Source organism: Chelonoidis abingdonii, chromosome 1 (assembly GCF_003597395.2).
Source record: "Chelonoidis abingdonii isolate Lonesome George chromosome 1, CheloAbing_2.0, whole genome shotgun sequence".
NCBI lineage: Eukaryota > Metazoa > Chordata > Testudines > Testudinidae > Chelonoidis > Chelonoidis abingdonii.
In genome coordinates this window covers 145,190,072-145,213,157 of record NC_133769.1, presented here as the reverse complement: position 1 = coordinate 145,213,157, position 23,086 = coordinate 145,190,072, and the positions used below count along the sequence as shown (strand labels likewise).

Genomic DNA, 23,086 nt, shown 5'->3' with positions numbered 1-23,086 from the left:
TGTGGGTGCTAAAAGCAGATGCAGTGTTTGTCTTCCCAGTGCTGTACACACAGGAAAAATCACCTCCCTACTAAAGCTGGTTGGAAATTATTTGGCCAACCAGAGTTTCATTGGAAGACGCCAGATTCTTGAATTCAATATTTGTCATGAAAATGAAAGTTCAAAGAACTTTCTCGAAACCACAAGTAGGTTCTGGTGGAAATGTCCATGGTTCCCTGCCAGGTTCCCTGGTGGCTCCTGTTAGTCCTGCCATGCAGATTGTCTGAGGGCTGGGTACCCCAGTCTTCTAGGATCTGCACCTCTGGGGCAGCCCCACCATACAGATTGCCCCAGAATTGGAGACCCTAATCTTTCTAGGGTCTGTACCTCCAGGACAGCCCTGCCAATGCTTTCAGGCTCTCTGCCATGGGATAGGAACCTGCAAACCCTGAGAGCCCCAGCTCTCACCAAGGATCAGCCCCAGGGTCTGCATCAGGGATCCTGGAAGTCCTGGGATGGGTTCTGGTGTCCCAGGGTCTGTGGCTCTGGGGCAGCCCTCCCTTGCAGAATGTCTGGACTGGGTTATTTTCTCATTTAGACTGCCAGCTAGTCAAGGAGTCTGAGAGGCCGGGGGTCCTCAGTCCAGGTCAGCCCACATGAGGAGGCTGCCCCAGAGCCCCAGCAGTGGCTGTGGGAAATTGACGTGCTTGTCCTGATGCTAACAGTGTTGAAACTGAGAAGGATTTCAGTGTCACTCCGGATCTGCTGGGGTTCCTGGGAACAAATTTCATGCTGGATACACCATGGGCTGGAGTTTCCAAAACAAAATTTTAGCTCAATTTCCAATTCACAGGACATTTTAAAAGAGTGAAATTTCCTGTACACTGGAAATCCTGTGTTTCAGCCAGCTGTACTCATTGCTCCTCTCTTTATACATCCAAGGATCACCTTCGCCGTTTCTGCAGCAGAAAATGATCTAATAATTACAAGCACATCTAAAGACCACAGGATCACAGTCTGAAAAGTTGTGATGCTGTTATGAAAAAGGGAAATGTCATTCTGAATTTTATTAACAAGAATGTCATATGTAAGACACAGGAAGTAATTGTCCCACTCTACTTAGCACTGGTGTGGCCTCAGCTGGAGTACTGTGTGCAGTTTTGCTCATCACTGTTTAAGAAAGATAAGGACAATTTGGAGAATGTCCAGAGGTGAGCATCAAAGAGAGTAAGAGGTTTAGAAAACATGATCTACGAAGAAATGTTGAAAGAATTGGACATTTTTAGTTTAGAGAAGAGAAGTCTGAGGGGTGAACTGATACCAGTCTTCAAATAACTGAAAGATTGTTTGTCAATTGTTGTCCATATCCACCAAGGGTAGGACTAGACATAATCATCTTAGAGTGCAGCAAATGAGATTCAGATTAGATATTAGGAAAAACTTTGTAACTATACCGATAATTAAGTACAGGAACAGGGTATGTAGGGAGGTTCTGTAATCCGCATCATTGGGGACTTTGCACAACATGTTAGACAAACATCTAACTTAACCCTCCGTTGGTATGAGGAGATGGACTAGATGACCTCTTGAGGTTCCTTCCAACCCTACATTTCTATTGTTCTGTGGTTTTATCAGCAATTCAGGCCTGCTGATATAAAAAAAATGTTGATCGATGTTAAATGCCATTTAACATGCTCATTAGGTTCCAATAGATTGGAGAGAGAGTCATCCTTTTCACAGGATATGAATAGACATCCTGCTGCTGTGCAAAGCAAAAAATGTGTTTTGAACACCTCTGCCTTTTCTGCATCATTATTAAAAATTTTACTATCTCCATTTCTAATGGGCCTACAGCATTCTTAGTGTTTGTTTGTTTGTTCCTAACATGTTTAAAAAAACTCCTTATTTTTCATAGTCCTCTCAGTCATGAGTTTATGCTGATGTATTTAGCTTCTCTTATCAGTTTTCTTTATATCCTAACTTCTAATGTATATTGATTTGCTCTAATTCCCACCTTTTCCATTCTTTAATATATTGCCTTTTATTTCTATTGCTGCCTTCACTTTGCCACTAACCCAGAATGAGCTTTTAGGCAAAGTTTTATACCAGTGGAGTACCTGAACTCCCAAACCCCCTTTATAATTTTCAGCTTTCATTGACTTTCTAGGACACATTAAGCCCCGTCTTGTTGGAGGAGACGGCGCCTGCTCAGGACGTGTAGAGATAAAACATGGAAACACGTGGACCAGAGTCTGTGATGCACATTTTGATCTCAAAGTTGCGAACATTATCTGTAATGAACTACAGTGTGGAATAGCTGTATCTATCCCAGGAGGAGGTCACTTCGGAGAAGGACAAGGGTTGATCTTGACTGAAGAATTCCAGTGTGTGGGGAATGAGTCTCTCCTGTTCTTCTGTCCCAGAATATCAGAAGTGAATCAGACGTGCTCACACACAAATGACGCTGATGTCATATGCTCACGTAAGAATTCAGCACAATCTCTTTAAAATCCCAGTGACGTATTCTAAATTAGGGTGAAGCAATGTACTGATCTCACTGTGTAGGGAACTAGGTTTAATAGGGTTGGATCAAAACCCGAAACAATCCAAGATAATGAGAAAGGGATCAAATGCCCCCTGACTTTCCTTTCTTTTACTATTTGCTATAAAATAGTTCCAAGCTCCCTCTCTAAACCCCTTCTCCCTTGTCCCCTGGGCACACAGGTTTCCGGCTAGTGAACGGCAGCACAGCATGCTCAGGGAGGGTGGAGATCCAGGTTCTTGGTGCCTGAGGAACCCTCTGTGACTCACACTGGGATTTACCAGATGCCAACGTTCTCTGTCATCAGCTCAACTGTGGGTTTGCTGAATCGGCTCCAGGAGGAGCATATTTTGGGAAAGGAACTGACTCTGTCTGGACAGACACATATCACTGTAAAGGGACTGAACCCCATTTGGGTCATTGCCCTGTTACTGCCCTGGGGGCCTCTCAGTGCTCACACGACAATGATGCCAGTGTGATTTGCTCAGGTAAGTGCAGGAGAGATACTGGATTAAGGACACCTGCTCTTTGTATGACACTGCCCCCAGAGCAGGGGAACCTCAGGGCACAGCAAGGGGAGGGGGAACTGGATCCTAAAGCACATATAATAATAGTAATTATATTAAACATAAAATTAAACTAAATAATATTAACACAAATGAATCATTGTGACCCAGGAAAGCCTTGGATTCTCCAGGAAGAGCTTTAGTCAGCAACTCTGTCCTTACGAAGAACAGTGGTGTAGGGGCAGCACTTTGTCCTTCAGGTTACATAAATGTCACCAGTTCACCATCCCTATCCTTCTCCAAATCACTGCTAACCTTCTTTAGAAACAGTCCATAATTTCATGCACACTCTGTATTATTTCTAGTGTACAACAGGGAGTGTTATTCAGTGTGTTTCCCATCTCTCCTGAGCCCAGGTCGCTCTGAATCACTCAGACTGCTGAATGGAGAGAGCCAGTGTGACGGGAGAGTTGAGATTTCTCTCCGTGGTGCGTGGGGCAGAGTGCTGGATGACCAATGGGACATGAACGATGCCAGCGTGGTGTGTAGGCAGCTCCAGTGCGGAGTCGCTGAGAAAGCTTTTAACCCCCCTAAGTCTGAGCAAGGAACGGGCCTTGTGGGGCTGAGAAGGGTCCAGTGTGCAGGAAATGAGACTCGTCTGACTTTTTGTGACAACTCCACGTCTGAGACATTCCAGGCAGGAATTGCTGTTGATGTTGGTGTCGTTTGCTCAGGTGATTCATTTCTAGATCTCACAGACATTCTCTGTTCAGTAGGAAAATATGTGTTATGTTCAGTAGGAAAATATGTGTTAACAGCTGGGATCTATCGCTGCAGGGAGCAGGCGGATCAGATTGGTGAATGGAACAGGTCGCTGTGCCGGGAGAGTGGAGATTTATTACAATGGCAGCTGGGGGACAGTTTGTGATGATTTCTGGGACCTACCAGACTCCAATGTTGTTTGCAAACAACTGGGATGTGGACATGCCATCAGTGCAACTGTCTCTGCTCATCATGGGAAAGGATCCGGGCAGATCTGGCTAGATGATGTGAACTGCTTTGGGAATGAATCCGATCTCTGGTCATGTGGTTCCAGGGGCTGGGGCCAGCACAACTGCAGGCACAAAGAAGACGCGGGAGTTCTCTGCTCAGGTCAGTTTTGTGAATGTTTGTGTGTGCCATGTTACCAGGGGATTTAATGGAGGGGGCAGATGTTTAAGGAGGTTGCTGAAAATGATACTTTCCCTGGCTGTCTCTGTCCCCCTTTCCCTTGTGGGACTACCTACCAGGGTCACCATTAGAAAGTCCTCAGCTCCCACCCAGAGATATTGGCGATATTGTGAGATTTCCCTAATGTTAGAATTCTGTGTCTCAGGTGTCTGAAGGAGACTGTATCATGGAAAGCAATGACTGAAAAGGATGTAGGGCCTTAGTGGAGAAATAACTGAACATGAGCTCTCAGTGCCATGTGTGGTAAAATGGGCTGATGTGAACCTTGGATGGATAAATGAGAGTAGAGAGTAGGAGAGGGGACTAAATTTTACTGTTGTTTATGGCACTGGTGAGACAGATACTGGAATACTGTGTCCAGTTCTGATGTCCACAAAAATTGGAGAGGGAGCAGAGAAGAGCCACAGAAGTGATCTGATGAATAAAAGACTTACAGTGAGAGATTTAAGATGCTGAATCTGTTTAGCTTATCAGAACAATCAAGAGGTGACTTGATTACAGTGCATAAGTTCCTTCATGAGGAGAACATACCACTTACTAAAGGGCTCTTTAATCTAATGGAGAAAGGCAGAACAAGAGTTGATGGCTGGAAGCAGAAACCAGACAAATTCACATCGGAAATAAGGCCCAGGTTTTTAACATGGAGGGTGATTAACCATTGGAACAAACTACCAGGGAATAGTAGTGCATTCTGCGTCTCTTGAAGTCTTTCTGTCTAGACCGGATGCCATTCTGGAAGCTCTGCTTACATCAGACTCAGGTTCTTAGGCTCTATGCAGCTGTTTTACAGAAGGTCAAATTATTTGATCTCATGATCCCTGTCACACTGTCTGGAGTGGCTCACGGCTCTGAGTGCCGACCTCCAGGCAGATGGTGAGAAACAAGATAATACTCCAACTTGGAGGTGTGTCTACAAGTAGATCTCAGCAAGGCAGTAGCAGATGTGAACTCCTGGACCAGTGTTCCCTCTAATTTTTTACATCCACATGCAGAATGAATTTTGTTATGTGCACCAGTATAGAGGTGATGTGTGGCAGGATTGGGGCCCAGGGGTTGAGAGAGTGGGAGGCAGCTCAGGGCTGATGCAGAGAGTGGCAGTGTGCAGGGTGATGGTTCTGGCTGGGGGTGCGGGCTGTGGGGTGGGGCCAAGGATGAGGGGCTTGGGGTCTTGAGGGGGTTCAGGGCTGAGGCAGAGGGTTACAGCATGGGGGTTGTGGGCTCTGTTTAGGGGTAAGGGCTCTGAGGTGGGCCAGAGATGAGGAGCTCAGGGTGCAGGAGGGGGCTCAGGGCTGGGCAGAGAGATGGAGTATGTAGTGAGTGAAGGCTCTAGCTGGGGCTGTGGGCTATGAGGTGGGGCCATGGATGAAGGGTTTGGGATGCAGGCTGCCCTGGGGCTGCGGCGGGAAGAGAGGACTCCCCCAAGCCTTCTCCTGCTGCAGCAGCCTGTGGCCAGGTGAGAGGCACCTCTTTCCCCGCTGCAGCAAATTCGACATCAGGGGAGAGAAATATCTCCCCAGTCCCCGGCTGCAGCAGGTTTGGGGCTGGGGAAGAGGCACCCCTCCAATCCAGGCACCTGTGGCTGCATGCCTACGTGGCCCTTGATATCGTGCTCTGCAGCCATGTGGCCACACAGCTTAGAGGGAACATAGTCCTGGATCAATATACAACTCTACCCCGCTATAACGCGGTTGTGGGGAGCCAAAAATCCCTACCGCGTTATAGCTGAAACCCCCTTATATCGGGGTAGGGGCGGCAGGGCTCCGGTGGAATTTAAAGAGCTCCAGGCTCCAGTGACTGTGGGGAGCCCGTGCTCTTTAAATAGCCGGCGAGCCCTGCTGCCGCAGCCCCGGGGTAGTGGTTGCAGGGTTCCAGCGGGATTTAAAGGGCCCGGGGCTCCCCGCAGCAGCCGGAGACCTGGACCCTTGAAAGCACCACTGGAGCCCTGCTGCTACCGTGCTATACGCGAACTCATGTTATATCGGGTCATGTTGCGGCGGGGTAGACATGTATCTGTCTTCCCAGACAAACTGGACTTAGTGATAATTGGTCACTCACACCAAAAATCACACCACGTTCAGGTTGCTTCCAGTCCCAAGAGACTAGTCACTTACCCCAGATCAGTTGGGACCCTGGATCTTACACCAAGACAATGTCTGTAGCCAATCCTGTAATAAACTATATGCAGGTTTATTGACTAGGAAAAATAAATAAAAGGGTTATTTGACAAGTTAAAGCAAGCAAACATATACACACAAATAAGTTACCATTTACATCCTAGGAAGGACAGAACTGTAGTGATCTGTCAATTCCAAATGTCCTTCAGCGCTGACTCAGGGATAATCCCTTGGGGTCTCTGGCCTCAGTTTTGTGTCTCTAGCCCTGTCACAGATAAAATAGCTAAAAAGATGAACAGTCACCACATCTACTATTTTCATTTCCCTCTTCCAACCTTCAAAGCGATGGGACGAGGCCTTCTGCAGGTGCTGCTCCATGAGTGTGATAAGATAATTAACCAATCCCGTATATTGTGATGATCCTTGATAACCCATCTGATTTTGATAGTCCTTCAAGATGGATGGGGGGATGATTCCTGTGCCTGAGTTCACAAGCTGAGAGCAAACATTTTCAAACTTACAAGGCAAAACTTACACACTTTCTTGTAGCGTGGACTACAGACATTACAAGTGAGATTAATGCCTGCAGCAACTAACAACCATTTCATAGAATCTAAACACTAAATACATTCTTACAAGACTAATACCTGTTTTGAGCAAAACTAACATACAGGTGACCTGGCCTGGTATCCAGCTACGAGACTGTCAGTTCTCAGCTAATGCCTGCAGCTGGGCAAGAGCTGGCATCTGGCCTGCCAATGTCACAATCCTTTCCGGCCTTTATCTGTTACAATCGTATGTAGCTGCTGGTAAATGGTGGCCTTCCAGAGATGCCCACTGTATTTCTAGGGGGACTGTGGTGTGTAAAAGAGTCTCTCATTCTTGGAATGGTTTTCTAGCAGTTGCTCCTGCAGAAGGATGCACAGGATTGTTTGTAATCGCTGGGATTTCACTCTTCACACCCCAGTTCATTTCAGGATCAGACGATTTAAATTCCCTTTTTGTGCGTTTCCTTCTAGAATTCACAGATCTGAGGCTGGTGAGCGACAGTGACTGTGCTGGGCGGCTGGAGGTTTTCTACAATGGGACGTGGGGCAGTGTTTGCTCCAATCAGATGTCTGGAGACACCCCAACAATTGTCTGCAAACAGCTGAACTGTGGGGAGGGAGGACAGATCGAAAGAAACTTTGAATATGGAGCAGGTTCTGGTCCCACGTGGCTGGACCATGTTGCATGCAGTGAGCAGCACGGCTCCCTCTGGCAATGCCTGTCAGACCCCTGGGATCCAAAGTCATGTGATAACCGAGCAGAAGAGACCCATATTTCTTGTGCTGGTAATTATGAAACTACCTGCATGCACGCGTGCAAACACACATGTACACAATGTGTTCAATTAATTGAAGGGTTAGGATAGAATTTGTTGTTGTTCACATCTCAGTGTCGGCAGAGGTAAATTCTCAACATAAGATACAAACGTATTTTCATGATGTTTTAGAGGTATAAGCATTTGTCTGATTTACAACAAACATGGAAGTTAATCAATTAATTATAAAAGAGACTCGTGTTACATAGTGCGCTAAGGTAGTGTGAGAGCGAAGAAAAGCCTCTCCCTAGACACCATCATTAGGCAGCTCTGTGGGTCTTAATCCTTTTGGGATGAACAATCAGAGATGGGCCAAGGCTGTGCAGTTTGGGTCGAGACTGGAATCCCCCACAAGTCTGGGTGCCTGTCAGCCTGTGTATCTGAGTAACAGCTAAAGAGCAAATTAGTTAGGTATTAAATGACCGAGAGTTCACATTTCTGTTCATACAGTGGTGAAATTAGGGGTTTAAAATACAGATAAATTCTACTCTCACATCACTCACACAACCCAGTGCATTCACCTCGGCTTTTTACTCCGTAGGAAAAAAAGCAAAACCAACTCAGACCCCATTTACCGAATGCCCAAACTCTCCAATCTGCACAGGTATCTCTGCTTCTCATTGTTTCACTCTTGGTCCCTAAGAACTTTCCCAGCTGTACCAGTAACATGTGAAGTTTCTGCATTTCCAGACCAGGAGAAGTTACGTGTCGTGGGAGGAGAGGACAGATGCTCGGGCAGAGTGGAGGTTTGGTACCGTGGCTCCTGGGGAACAGTTTGTGATGACTCCTGGGACATGGCAGATACTAAAGTTATGTGTAAAAAACTGGGCTGTGGATCTGCTGTATCTGCCCCGGCTGAGGCTGCATTTGGTGAGGGGACTGGTCCCATCTGGGTGGAGAAATTGAATTGCCGAGGGACAGAGTCATCTCTCTGGGACTGTCCTGCGAAGCCCTGGGGTGAGAGCAACTGTGACCATAAGGATGATGCTGCTGTGAATTGCTCAGGTGAGTGACAGGAGATGTTTCTGATACATACTGTAATTTTCAGGGAGGAGGATGGATCAGCCCATCCCGCATCCCTTTGGTCACAGACCAGGCCCTCCCATCTCCTGTGTGCAGGACCATCATGGATACTGTGGGGTGGGATCTTTGTGGGGTCAGATTGGCTCAGGCATCAGTCCACATAGCCCTGCGTCCCTGTGCTGCTCTGATAGAGCTAGTGGAGGTGACAGCTGGAGACAACCAGGGACTCTCGGAGGTGAGGTTCTCTCCAGGAATAAACACATGACCTCCTCATCGCTCCAGGCTCCAACTCTCCTCCCTTTCCCTTTGCAGGTCTGACAGATATGACAGATTCTCCACATACCCCAGTTAAAGTATCCTCTTCCTCCCATCAAGGGTTAAATTTCCCTGTTGCTGGGTCACAGTGGGTGAGCTGCAAGCTGCAGCCTGAGGGGCTGAGCTCCTTTCCATGGACTGTGAAATTGAGGATGAATGACATCTGGGTGGGAGCTGCAGGCCCTGCTGATCTAGAGGATGCCTGTCTGCTGGATCCAGCTGACAGAGCATGGCCCATGGTTTAAACAGCAGACTGTGAACTACCCCCATGGCACATAGATTGTCCCAGCCCATTACCCTGCTGTCCTGGGCCATGCAATGAGTGACTGGGGAGCTCCCTGTCTCTCCCTGCCCCCCAGCTTTCACTGGAAAATGTCTTCCTTTTGCATGTTCATTTCCATCCAGCTCCCCCGCGCCGCCTTCAGACTGACAGTGGGAGAGTCATGGTGCCCGTGGTCATCTGCATTATCCTGGGGGCCCTGCTCTGCTTGGTCTTAATCATCCTGGGGGCGCAGGTGCGAAGTGCCAAGGCACAGCGCAGAGGTGGGTCCTGATTGGTGTCACTGTATGAAATGCCTCTGCAATAGCAAGGGGACAGCAGGGTGTCAGGGTGAGGGGCAATACTGGGCTGGGTGGGGTGGCCGAGGGTGCCTAACTCCTCTCTTATTTAATATTTTGTTAGTGGAACAGCCCAGCAATGAAATCTGGAGATGATACTAGCTAGGGATCTTTACAGTTTCAGAAAAGCTACATCTGTATCCCCCCACCCTTCAGTGATCCACTCCAGAAGTGCCTACTCGGTCTTCCAGCCATCACCTGTCTCTGGGTGGGAAACTCCTGTCCCACCTCTTTGTGGCCAGGGGTTTTTAATGCTGCACAACCCCCTGCCTTCCACTGTGATACCCCCAGCAAACCTGTCTGCCCACAGGCCAGCCCCTGTGCTGTGCGTTCCCCCCAAGGGCTATGAGCAGTGTATTGCCGGCAGTTACAAGTCACCACCCAGCTCTCTCTCAGCAGACTGCACCTTGTTAGTAGGAGGAAAGTATCACAAGGAACACTTTAAAAACAATAAAAATTCCTCCAAAATTTGCCGAACACACCAGAATTCACCCGTCTTCCTCATGGGCAGCCTGGTAGACCAACGTCCCTCCACTATTCAGTGTTGGGATCCCTGTGGACAGAAGGCCCTGCCCATTTGATCAATCAAAATGAAGGCCATGAGTCTGTTTAAACTTAGCCTTTCATATCATAAATCTTTCTTTTTCTCATGGTCTCTGGTAACCCAGTTTGAACCAGTCTGTGTAAACCACCCTAAAGGCTGTTACCTTTCTGGAGTTGTTACAATCTCAGTGATTGACCTTAAACAACCCCTCACACCCCTGCCACACACACACACAGTCTCTCTCTCTCTCTTTCTCTGTTTTTTCTTCCTGGAGACGCTGTGGTCAGGGCCAGCTCTAGGTTTTTTGTCTCCCCCCCGCATCCCCTGCCGCTCCAGACCTGGACTCTCCCCCCTGACCCACACCCCCCCTGCCATCCCAGCTCTGGGCTCTCCCCGCCACCTGCACCCCCTGCCAACCCAGCCCTGATCTCTTCCACACACACACCGTGTGCTGCCCCAGGTCTGGATTCTCCCCTCCCACTTGCACCCCCTGCCGCCCCAGCCCTGGGCTTTCGCCCCGCACCACCTGCACCCTTCTTCCGCTGCAGCCCTGGGTCACTGGTAACTCGCTCCCCGGGTGGGTCATTCATCAGGAATTTTGGATGTGCACAGAACACAGACAGGTTTGGTTCCCATATGGTTATAGAGCTGCAGTAAAGTGGAACAATTTTCAGCTTGTGTGATTGGAGGATATCTGGATGCATATTGATTTGGGAGAAATGAAGTAACAGCTGCCCAAATTGAGCATGAGCACTCGTGAATTTTGAGGTGTTCAAATGTGGAAGGCAGGTGCTAGATTCACTTTCTGAATATTATGTGACAGACCCAGGCCAGTGAGGTACAGGAGTCTGGTCCTATTGGTATCCAGGAGGTGGGCGAGTGAAGCCCACACACTTCTAAAGGACCTCCCCCCAGCCTAAGGGGAGGATCCACAGGTCTGGGACACCAAGTAATTCTGTGGGACAGCTAATGAAAAAACAGGATTGGGAGTGAAGTCATAGGGCTAAACGAAGGGAACCTGATGGGGACACCAAGCAGAGAACCCCAGTCAACGCCCACTGCTCCTCGAAAGCATCAAAGGAGCTACAGGAGTCTGGTAGAGGGGAAATATACTGGTCACTGAATGATAGTTATTCTGTTCCCTGAGTGACCAGAGCAGGGGCTGCACGAGAGTAATCAGGAACCTGCTAGAACCAATTAAGCAGACAGGCTGATTAGATCACCTGCAGCCAATCAAGGCAGGCTAATCAGAGCACCTGGGTTTAAAAAGGAGCTCATTCCAGTCAGGCAGGGAGAGCCAGAGGAGAGGAAGTGCGTGTGGAGAAGCTGGAGCAAGAGGCACAAGAAGCTGAGAGTGAGAGGTTGTGTTGCTGGAGGACTAAGGAGTACAAGCGTTATCAGACACCAGGAGGAAGGTCCTGTGGTGAAGATAAAAAGGTGTTTGGAGGAGGCCATGGGGAAGTAGCCAGGGAGTTGTAGCTGTTGTGCAGCTGTTAAAAGAGACTATAGACATCTGCAATCCAAGGCCCTGGGCTGGAACCCGGAGTAGAGGCCGGGCCCGGGTCCCTCAAATCCCAAGTCCTGATCAGACACAGGAGGAGGTGATCCAGAGTGGGGAAGATCACTGAGGTGAGCAAATCTGCCAATAAGCGCAGGACCCACCAAGGTAGAGGAGAAACTTGTCACAATTAGCTAAATCTGGAAAGGAAAAGTCAATTTCTGCTTTCATGGCTCAGAAGTGGAAATCCTCCTTGTGCCTGGTAAAGTTGCCCAGGTCGAAGCCTCCCTCCCTTACTTTTCATTTTAAATTCTAGTGGAATCCACATATCTGCCTGCTAGCTCTATCTCCTTCTAGGCTTGCTTTAGACCATCAGACCAGGTGATGATGGTGAAAGTCTTTCTTCACAACTAGCAGAAGTTACTAGATCGCAGGCCCTGGTTCTCATGGGAGACTTTAATCACCCTGATATCTACTGAGAGGCAATACAGCGGTGCACAGACAATCCAGGAAGTTTCTGGAAAATGTAGGGGACAATTTCCTGGTGCAGTGCTGGAGGAACCAACTAGGGCAGAGCTCTTCAAGACCTGCTGCTCACAAACCCGGAAGAATTAGTAGGGAAGCAAAAGTGGATGGGAACCTGGGAGGCAGTGACCATGAGATGGTCAGTTCAGGACCTGACACAAGGAAGAAAGTAGAGGCAGCAGAATATGGACCCTGGACTTCAGAAAAGCAGACTTTGACCTCTCAGGGTACTGATGGGCAGATGCTCTAGGAATAAATGAGGGGGAAAGGAGTCAAGAGAGCTGAAGTTATTTTAAAGAATCTTATTGAGGCTGGAAAAAAACATCCGATGTGTAGAAAGAATATAAATATGGCAGGTGCCAGCTTGGCTTAACAGTGAAACCTTGCTAATCTTAACAACAAAAAAGACTTACAAGAAGTGGAAGATTGGACAAATGACCAGGAGTAGTATAAAAATATTGCTCAGGCATGCAGGAACGAAATCAGAAGGCCAAATCACACTGGGAGTTGCAGCTAGCAAGAGATGTAAGAGTAACAAGAAGGGTTTCTTCAGGTATGCTAGCAACAAGAAGAAAGTCAAGGAAAGTGTGGGCCTTTACTGAATGAGGGAGGCAACCTAGTGCAGAGGATGTGGAAAAAGCTAATGTACTCAATGCTCTTTTGCCTCTGTCTTCGCAACAAGGTCAGCTCCCAGACTGCTGCACTGGGCAGCACAGTATGGGGAGAATGACCAGCCCTCTGTGGCGAGAGAAGTGGTTCGGGACTATTTAGAAAAACTGGAGAGCACAAGTCCATGGGCCGGATGCACTGCATCCGAGAGGCTAAAGGAGTTGGGATGTGCTGCAGAGCCATTGAGCATTATCTTTGAAAACTCATGGTGAACAGGGGAGTCCCGGATGACTGGAAAAAGGCTACTGTAGTGCCCACTTTAAAAAGGAAGAACGAGGATCTGGGAATTCAGGCCAGTCAGCCTCACCTCATCCTGGAAAAATATGGAGCAGGTCCTCAGGGAATCAATTCTGAAGCACTTAGAGGAGAGGAAAGTGATTAGGAACAGTCAGCCTGGATTCACCAAGGGTAAGTGCTGCCTGACTAACCTAATTGCTTCTATGAGGAATAACTGGGTCTGAGGAGAGGGGAAGCAGTGGATTCCTTAACTTTAGAAAAGCTTTTGATACGTCTCCACAGTATTCTTGCCACCAAGTAAGAAAATATGGCTGGTGAATGGACTATAAGGTGTGTAGACAGCTGCTAGATGTCGCTCAACGGGTAGTGATCAATGACTCCATCAAGCAAGTGCCCCAGGACTAGTCCTGGGCCAGTTTTTGTCAATATCTAATTATGATCAGAGGATGGCGTGGACTGCATTCTCAGCAAGTTTGCAAGATGACACTAAACAGGGAGGAGTGGTAGATATGCTGGAGAATAGGATAGGATACAGAGGGACCTAGACAAATTAGAGGACTGGACCAAAAGAACTGATGAGTTCAACAAGGATAAGTGCAGAGTCCTGCACTTAGGACGGAAGAATCCCATTCTTGTTACAGATAAGGACGAATGGCTAGGAAGCAGTTCTGCAGAAAGGGACCTAGGAGTTACAGTGGATAAAGCTGGATATGAGTCACAGTGTGCCTTGTTGCCAAGGGGTAATGATTTGGGCTGTATGAGTGGACCATTGCGAGCAGATCGAGGGATGTGGTATTCCCTCTATCGACTTTGGTGAGGCCTCATCTGGAGTACTGTGTCCAGTTATGCACCCCACACTACAAGAAGGTGTGGAAAATTGGAAAGAGTCCAGCGCAGGGCAACAAAAATGATTAGGGAGCTGGGACAATGACTTATGAGGAGAGGCTGAGGGAACTGGGATTGTTCAGTCTGCGAAGAGAAGAATGAGGGGGGATCTTGATAGCTGCTAAAACTACCTGAAAGGGGGTTCCAAAGAGATAGATCTGGACTGTTCTCAGGGTACCTGATGACAGAACAAGGAGTAATGGTCTGAGTTACCAGTGGGGGAGGTTTAGATTGGATATTAGGAAAAACTTTTTCACTCAGAGAGTGGTGAAGCACTGGAATGTGTTACCTAGGGAGGTGGTGGAATCTACTTCCTTAGAGATGTTTAAGGTCAGGCTTGACAAAAGCCCTGGCTGGGATGATTTATTGGGAATTCGTCCTGCTTTGAGCAGGGGGTTGGACTAGATGACCTCCTGAGGTCCCTTCCAACCCTCATATTCTATTATTCTATGATTCAGATAGAGAGGTGCACTATCCATTTAGTCCACCCAATTCCTTCTTTGGGGACTGCAAGGTGAGGTCACACCAGTATCCCTAATTCAGTCTCGGGATGTCCTCTGAAGGAGATATCTGGGCCAGAGCTTTCTAGTCCTCGGGCACACTTGTTCCCCATTCACAGTGCCATCGCACTCTAGCAGTCAGCTCTCCATTCACAGCAAGCTGCAGCATGAAGTTTTAGCTACCATACTCCCCCTCCCTTTCCTGTTGCTAGAGCCAAGGGAATGCTGGGAAATGTAGTTCTTTCTGTGCTCTGGGGCTGGCTCTATAGGCAGGGAGCTGGGGGCTGCTCTAGGCACCAGGAAAGCAAGCACCTGCTTGGGGCAGCCCATTTGCAGGAGCGGCAGCTGGCAGGGATCCAGCCTGGGAGCTGAGAACCAACAGGGGGCTCTGGGAGCTGTAGTTCCTTGGTTAGCTCCCTGCCTATAGAGTCAGCCTTGGAGCAGAGAAAGAACTACATTTCCCAGCATTCCCTTGGCCACTACCAACTGGAAAGGAAGGAGAGGGACCTCATGCGGCAGCCTGCTGTGAGTGCTGTAAATGGCAGGGAGACCATATTTTAACATTCAAAAAACAGGACATTCCAGGGGGAGGGAAGCCCCACCCTGGCACCATCCACTCCCTCTGACTGCCCCCCACAGAAACCCCAACCCATCCAACAACCCCCCTACTCCCTGTCCCCTGATCACCCCCTCCCGGGACCCCACCCCCTATCTAAGCGCCGCTGCTCCTTATCCCCAACTTCCCCCCTAGGACCCCACTCCCTACCTGTCCCCTGACAAACCCCTGGGACTCCCATGCCTATCCAACTGCTGCCTGTCCCCTGACTGCCCTCGTGAACCTCCGCCCCATCCAACCCCCCTTCTTCCTGTTGCTTGATTGACCCCCTGAACCCCCCATCACTTCTCCAACCCAAAGGGGGGAGCCTAAGGCTGGAGCGGCAGTGGGGTGGGGGGAGGGCACTGGTGGAGAGGAAAGGGGGAAGCCCAGTGCTGGAGTGGCAGGGGGTGTGTGGGAGGGGAGAGCCCAGGGCTGGGATGGGGGGCAGCCAAATTTTTGTTTTGCTTTGGGCAGCAAAAAAAGTAGATTTGGCCCTTCGGGGTGCTAACCAAGGAACTACAGCTCGCAGGGCCACCTGTTGTTTCTCAGCTCCCAGGCTGGATCCCTGCCAGCTGCCGCCCCTGCAAATGGGCTGACCCTAGCAGCTGCTTGCTTTGCTGGTGCCTAGAGCCACTCCTGCCCGGGGTTGCAGTATCTACCACAAGGATGGATTCTGAATATCACGAGGAGAGACATCATGGAAAAGAGACCCAGGGAAATTGGAAATATTGTCAGGAAAAAAATTATATAAAAATCAAGCTCTGGTAAATAGTTGTGAAGAGAGTGATCCAGTAGAAAAGACAATCTGAGGAAGGAGAAATGCTGAAAAGGAGCATTATACTGTATTATGCTCAAAACTAGCACTTGTAGGGGATTATACATTTACAGCATACTACACAAACATTAGCTACCAGCTCCTTGGCAAGAAGATGGAGAATGGGATTGCCATCAACATATATGTAACATTCACAACTTTCCAGTAAGAAAATGCCTATAATCAGATCTCATGCTTCAGGGCTTCAGCTGGTCACACGCAGGGGTCAGGAAGGAATTCTGGGAAGGCCCCATATTTGTGCTTTGTTTCTTGTCCTCCTCTGAAGCATCAGACATTAACTACAAATGGAGATGTGACACTGGGTGGGCTGGACCGGTCCTCTGAGGTGCTGTAGAGAAAACTCTTTCTAAGATATCTGGCTGGTTTATTTTTTCCACATGCCCAGGGTCAAACCAATTGTCAGATATGGGGTCAGGAAGGAATTTTCCCCAGGTCAGATTGGCAAAAAGGGACCTTAGGGGATTTTCATTTTCCTCTGAACCATGGAGCACGGATCACCTGCCAAGATTATCTAGGCATCTCTCACCTAGTCAGTTCCTTGCCATTGCAGGGGCCTGGGACATTGGTGGTACCTTAGTCACTCCTGCTTTCTACCTGTGGCACACAAGAGCTTATTCTGCTGAGGACTGAATTCCTTTAGTCTAAGTGCATCTTTGGGCTCAAACCTAGGGGTATCTGGGTGAAATGCAGTGGTCTGTGTTTTACAAGAGGCCAGACTAGATGTTCTAATGGTCTCTTCTGGCCTTAAACTCTATGGAGGAAAAAAAAGGTGTTATCATCATTTTGCAGATAAACACCAGCGTGGGGGAAGAATTCTTTAAGCTGCTCCAAAGGGAAATAGCCAGGAATACTGGGATGAGATTAAAAAGGGAACATTTAAGATGAAAGTGAGGAAGCTTCCTGACAACGAACTAGCCCTGGGAACCATCATCAAAGGACTGTTGTGGAAAGAAACCCTGTCCCCTGGCTCATTTCAATTCCAGCACTGGGAATGGGCTGTAGGGTTCAGGCTCGCAGTGGGCCCAGGGGGTGGGGCTGGATGATCCCATAGTGTTTCCCAGCTCTGGTTTCAATGACCCTGAGCAAACCTTGCCCTTTGTTTTCAGGCTCCAGAAGACCCTTGGATCCCTTCTCTGAGGCTGTGTACGAGGAGATTGATTATAACCTGATGAGAGAGAAGCAGGAGATGTTCAGTCGCTCAGGTCTGTGTGTCTCACTCTTAACAAAAAGAATGCAGAGTACTTTTAGCGCCTTAGAAACTAATAAATTTATTTGGGCATAAGCTTTCGTGGGCTAAAACCCACTTCATCAGATGCCCAAATACATTTGTTAGTCCCTAAGGTGCCACAAGTACTCCTGTTCTTTTTGCTGATACAGACTAACACAGCTACCACTCTGAAAACTGTCACTCTTAACAGGGAGCAGCTGTCTAATGACCTTTCCCTCTGAGGCCCTGGCCTAGAGTTAAATCACTGCAGCGTCAGCCCTGTCAGCTTCTCGTTGGCACTGGACACAAGTCTTCATTACAAAATGTTTGGTGAAAAATGCGGGTTCAGACACACCAAAACCTTTCACAAATTCCTGTCAATTTCACCCAATTGTTCCAAATACGCACAGAACAATTCATTTCATTTCAACATTTTCTAAAAAAAACATGTTTTTTTTTTCAATTTGATAGTATTTTTCCATTAGAAATTTCCTGTAATTTTATCTATAAAAACAAACAAACAAAAATTAACTAATGTCCAAAAGAACACCAGATGGTTTCACTGAACATTAAACTATTTATCTTACTTTTCAATTTGGCAAAAATTACAAAAAAAAAAGTCATTTTTGTCTCAACTCAAAACAATGTTGTTGGGTTGGGTTGGTTTTGTTTTTTCCGTCCCCATCCCCAATGGCTGAGAACCAAACCATCTATTGTTTGTTTGTTTGTTTGTTTTTTGCCAAGCTTTAGCTGTGGGAGCTGGGTCTGTGGTGAAACTGCAGTTACTCATATAGACGGAGGGAGATGGGCTTCCTTCCCACCATACACTGAGTGTCCCTGTTCTAGGGACAGTTAATGTCACTCTGCCTGTCCTGCAGCCTTGGAGTGTAACCAGTGAGGGGTCAGGAAAACGACTGTCTAGGGCCAGGCTAAACTATCGTTTGAAAATTTTCTGGAGCTTTCGAGCAGGGGATGTTCTGTGCCCCCCTCCCACCACAGCTACCGGTTTGCTGGGTCGGCTTCTTCCTGCCCCGGAGTAGAGAGATCAGCCCAGGAAAGCCTCATGACTTTGAGTCACGCACGGCCTTTTTATCCTTTCTGCCATTTTGTCTCAATGTCTGATGGAACATTCTTCCCAAGGGCTGGGCTGTGGTGAGGCTCTGGGAACATGCTCAGGGCATTTCCCAGCACCACTGCCAAGATGGTTACAGTGAATCACAAACTCTGCTCTGGGCCTATCTTGGCCTAATCTGGAAACAACACGGAGAGCTGATCGACTGATTCATGAGGGAGGCGGGTATTTACCCTTAAGAAGGAGGAGTCCCCTCTGTGGCTGAGGAGGCCAGGACCATTGTGGAACTTCCCTGGACCAGCAGCCAGAGACGTGACCTTCACTCACCCCAGTATATTTCTGGTCAGATTATATCATCCCCTCAGTCACATTTACCACAATATCATGGAGATTTCTCTTGGGGAGTCTGTGTCAGCCTCTCCCCGCTCAGAGTCGCTGTGAGTCACCATCTCCTGTAGAGGAAGGAAGAGACTGAGACCAGAAATCCCGCTCGAGGCCCTGGTGTGTCCCCAGTCCCACAGTTCTGCTGTTCTCACTGTGATGAATTTCTGATTCTTGTTTCTCCAGTCTCCTATTCAGATGACTCAGTAGCGAAGCTGCAATATTACACTAGGGACAGCGAGGGGGAAAATGATCCTGGATCAGAACAAGGTAACGGGGGAGGGGAAGACTCAAGCCAAGAGACCCAAATCTGAGCAGGGAACAGAATTTCTATGACACTTTCTGCAATCGCAGCCATTTCCCCTCACATGGTTCCCATTTTACACAGTTGGGTCTAATCCCACTGCACAGGATTTTTGCCAGAATCTCAGGATGGGAACATGTGATCATCTCCTGAGCCCACACCCCTGGGAGTGGCTCCCAGTAACCTCTCCAGGTGAGGAGCTGGAGGAGACGGGTCAGTCTCTTTGGGTGAAAGGTATCAGTGCCAAGCAGGACTCCTCTCTCATCCCTGAGACAGAGAGAGCAGGAAGATTGTCCTATGTTATAATCACAGATGGGCTCAGCCCAACTTCCTGATCCGATACCACCAGAACTTTAGGGAAGGGGGATTTGCAGATTCTGACCCCAGTTCTGAATCTCAGTTTTGGGGCTGGCACTTGTCACTACAACAGGTTGAAGCAAAACCCTGGATCTGAACATCCTGGCCTGGGCCCATCTCTAATTGTAAACGAGGTGTCATTTCTACTCCACCTGCTCTCAAGAGAGTCCATGATTTGGGCCCTTTGGGAGTTTAACGTCTGGCTGCGGGAGGAGACACTGAGCAGATGAGCCAATTCTGCTGAGAAGCTGGAGCGCTGCCAAGCTGAGCCCTGGGCTGCCTGAGAGGCTAGTGGAGAGCAGGAGCTCACAAAGGATGAGGCCAGTGACCTCCCAGCGGGAGCTTTAATTCCTATGGAGGGGAGGTTCCCCCTCCCCAGGGTAACAGGAAATTTCAAACCTGTCTGCAGAGATCAGCTGAATTCACACAGGCTGGCTCTGGCCTGGCAGCTCCCATGTTCCAACCTGTTATCTCAGCACAAGCCCAGATCCGGCTCCCACTGAAACACATACAAGAGCTGCTGTTGGATTCTGCAGGGACAGGACTGGCACCTAGTTATTTCTGCGACTCCTATTTTACTGTCATTCTCTGACTTGTGCCCTCTCACCATGGGCCCCCTGTGACTTCCCCTCTCATGTGCCATGATAAACAGCTCTAGTTATAAGGGCCACCTGCGCTGAAGAGACGCTGCTGGTGCCAGGGGCTGAGTGTGGTGTTTGCTGTTCCAGAGGGAGTTTCCCGGAGGGGGTCTCAGTTTGATTATGATAATGTGGAGGAGCCTGCATTGAACGATGTGCCCCAGACTCCAGACAGCCGAGGTGAGCAGTGAATCTGCCTCCTGGAAGCACCGTCATCCTGTTGAAAAGCTAATTGTATTTCCCAGTAGGGACAATAGTGGTTTGTTAAGAAAGCCACAAAGTTCACCCACCAGTATTTTCTATTGGTGTAACATTGGGGGCGCTGAGCAGGTGTATTACAAGAGCTGTGTGGAGGCCCAAGGGTAGGGAAGCGTGTGATGTCATGAGAGAGGCCCATTGCAGGGATGGAAGGAGCAGTTCACTCAGGGGCTGCCCACGTGGTACTTGGCTCAGGGCACTGACCTGTGACCCACACTGCTGTGAGCACTAGGGTTACTCATCATTTGTAAACGGTGCACCGAAGCAGAGACCTTTACATAGCAGCAATGTTCCCTGCCAGCCTTTCCTGACATGCAGCTATGGCAGCTTATATATAGCTGTGTCAGACATGCTGTGACAGGGGGATGGATGGGACAGAGATTTTACACCCAAGGCCCATGTCCCACTCTTATTAGCTGGCTCAGGTCCCAGTGGTGTCCATACGTTGGAGACTGATGGCCGTTTATGGGGTAAACTTTATCAGGAGAAAGCATTGAAAAGACATTTTAAAATAATGTCCAGTTTAAGAAGCCAGGAACAAACTCTGGACAATTTCAAGTCATTTACATTTGTAATTATTGTAACCAAATGGTTTGTGGAGCAATCCCTCTGGACTAGATTCCCGTCACCTCTTTCTAGAACTCCCCCTTCCCCTTGTCATCTGGGAGCTCTAAGATCCACTCAACCAGCTATTGAAATGTATCAAATCAATGTGATCTGTAAAACCCCTCAATCTGAGGGTTCCATGGGGGGGTCCTCTTACCACCCTGTGGGTGGAAGTTAAGTGCTGAGAAATCCCCAGGGACCAGTGAGGTTGGTGCATCTGAAGCTTGTAGTTTATTTCTACCTTCACTGTGAATATTCTCTTAATTACTTCACATCTTCACATCAGATGCCCCTGCCGTGCCTGGAGATGTCCCAGGGGATGGTTATGATGATGTCAGAGAATTGTCTGACCCTGAAGGTGACCCTGCTTTGTGGCAGAATGATGAGGAAGACAATGAGGCGAATGACAGGGACAGAGATTCACAGACCGGTGAGTGGAGAACTGTTTGCACTTCACACTGTCTCTGCAGAATGGGAGGGCTGGAAATGTGGCCAACCCAACGCTTGTGAGACAAACTCTCCCTCTCTCATCTCTCCATTCCCTCAAAGCAGAGGCTTCAGTGCCTGCCATGGGAAGAGGAACAGCAGAGTCCCTCCTGTGCGGTACTTCATGGTCAAACTATCAAGATACCTAGGCTCTTTCTGCCTCTAGGTTCCAATCCTTATGTGGCTGCCACACCCTGGATGTGCTCAATTCCCACCAGTTCACTGTGTGTGTATCTTTTGGGCAGAATCCTAAACACCAAAGTCCTGTTACTGCTGCACCAGTGTTAAAGAGCCCATGACACGTCCTGTAAAATCTGGGATGGGCTTTGCCCATTGTCCTTGGCCAATATCTCCCTCTTTTCCCTTTGTGTCATGAGCAGAGACACCCTCAGCCACCCCAGAGGAGGTGCAGTGGTGATGAAATGTGCATTGATTAGTACTTGATAAGAGTAACGTGCTAATGTTCATTGCTGGGCAGAGTGAAAGTTATGTTTTTTATTAAGTGCTCCTTGCTGGTAAGTGTTTGGATTTTGTACATGAAGTGACAGGTAGCTACAGCTGGCACTTGGCAACTTTGCATGGTCTGGAAACAAAAGGTTTTAATTTCCAGACTATGTATAGAGGTGAAGGATTAGAGCTTGTCATAGACCCAAGACTGAAGGGGGAATGATTCCCAATCCGTACTGTGGAGCAGAGGTTCTCAAACTGGGCAGCACAGAATATATTCTGGGGCAGACTGAGAAGCCAGACTAGAAAGCAGTGGTTCTATCTGGATGCCCAGTTTTGAAAGCAGCCCTGCCACTGGCAGCAGTGCAGAAGTAAGGGGTTCATGGTCTGGTGTTGCCTCTCTTACTTCTCGCTGCTGCTGCCAGAAGTACTGCCTTCGAGCTGGGTGGCTGGAGAGCTATATACTTAAATAACTCTTTTAGTCTCAATGCCCTACTGCTTTTCCTATTTAGTGAGAGTTGGGTGTTGATTTTTTTAAATTGGTATGTGTACTTGTGTGGTGGAGAGGGGAAGGGGAGGTATCAATTACTATGGATACAAAGAAAGGGGCCACAATCAAATAAGTTTGAGAACCACTGCTGTAAAGTGCATTCCACCTTGCTCTGCAGCTGCACATAACCATAGAATGGATCCACTGACTGTATGTCTCCCCCTTAGTGTTTTCAGGTTGGAGTCGGCACTCGCAAAGGGGTGAAGTTGTCTCTGGGATGGAGAAGGAAACCCAATCCCTGCCTCCTGGAGACACAGGTTATGATGATGTGGGACATGGTGACTCTGGGGGTTCAATATCATAACAATTTGATTGTACAAAATAACCCCGTGATGATGTAAATGCTTCACCTCTTTCTCTTAGAAATTATGCGCAGAGAAAGTCCCTTCCTGGTTGATGAACAAAGCAGGTGTTTTTATAGGATTTGTGTGAAGTTGCAGGAATTATAATAGCGAGTGGGAAAAGGCTCATAAGCTTTCTTTGTATAATTTCCCATTGTTTGGAAGGGGTGGAACTTTCCTGCTTTTTTATGTCTGTAATTTCTTCAGCTTGACTTTGTGCCTTTTTCATATTAAATCCTTTCTGAAAGTCTTCCCCTTAGTGGATGTTTTTCTTGCCAGATGAACTGTGCAGTTTCCAGGGCTCACCAAACGGAAAAGGCTGAGATTAAACAAACAAAGAGACAAGGGAAGGCCACCTCTGGGTATGGCTGGCTGTTTGGTAGCAGGCTGGGTTTACACATCAGGCATGTGGTAAAAGTGAGAAAGCAGGTAGAGAACATTCTGATATGAGCAACGTG

At 48.2% G+C, this 23,086-nt stretch overlaps 1 protein-coding gene across 1 annotated transcript; it reads left to right on the top strand.

Moving 5' to 3' along the window:
• Positions 1 to 2,150: 2,150 nt before the first annotated feature.
• LOC116830390 (antigen WC1.1-like) lies at positions 2,151 to 22,878 on the top strand. Its single transcript, XM_032789829.2, has 13 exons — positions 2,151 to 2,461; positions 2,704 to 3,009; positions 3,444 to 3,761; positions 3,865 to 4,179; positions 7,391 to 7,705; positions 8,276 to 8,338; positions 8,425 to 8,739; positions 9,478 to 9,615; positions 17,088 to 17,183; positions 18,828 to 18,911; positions 20,031 to 20,120; positions 21,091 to 21,234; positions 22,464 to 22,878. The coding sequence occupies exons 3-13, from the start codon at positions 3,551 to 3,553 to the stop codon at positions 22,589 to 22,591; spliced, it is 1,899 nt and encodes a 632-aa protein (XP_032645720.2). The 5' UTR covers positions 2,151 to 2,461; positions 2,704 to 3,009; positions 3,444 to 3,550; the 3' UTR covers positions 22,592 to 22,878.
• The last annotated feature ends 208 nt before the right edge of the window (positions 22,879 to 23,086 follow it).

Coding starts and splice junctions, on each gene's coding strand:
- LOC116830390 (XM_032789829.2), top strand. CDS start 3,551: ATGAACGATGCCAGCGTGGTGTGTAGGCAGCTCCAGTGCGGAGTCGCT. Junction 17,184..18,827: donor GGAGATGTTCAGTCGCTCAG/GTCTGTGTGTCT, acceptor TTGTTTCTCCAG/TCTCCTATTCAGATGACTCA. Junction 18,912..20,030: donor TGATCCTGGATCAGAACAAG/GTAACGGGGGAG, acceptor TTGCTGTTCCAG/AGGGAGTTTCCCGGAGGGGG.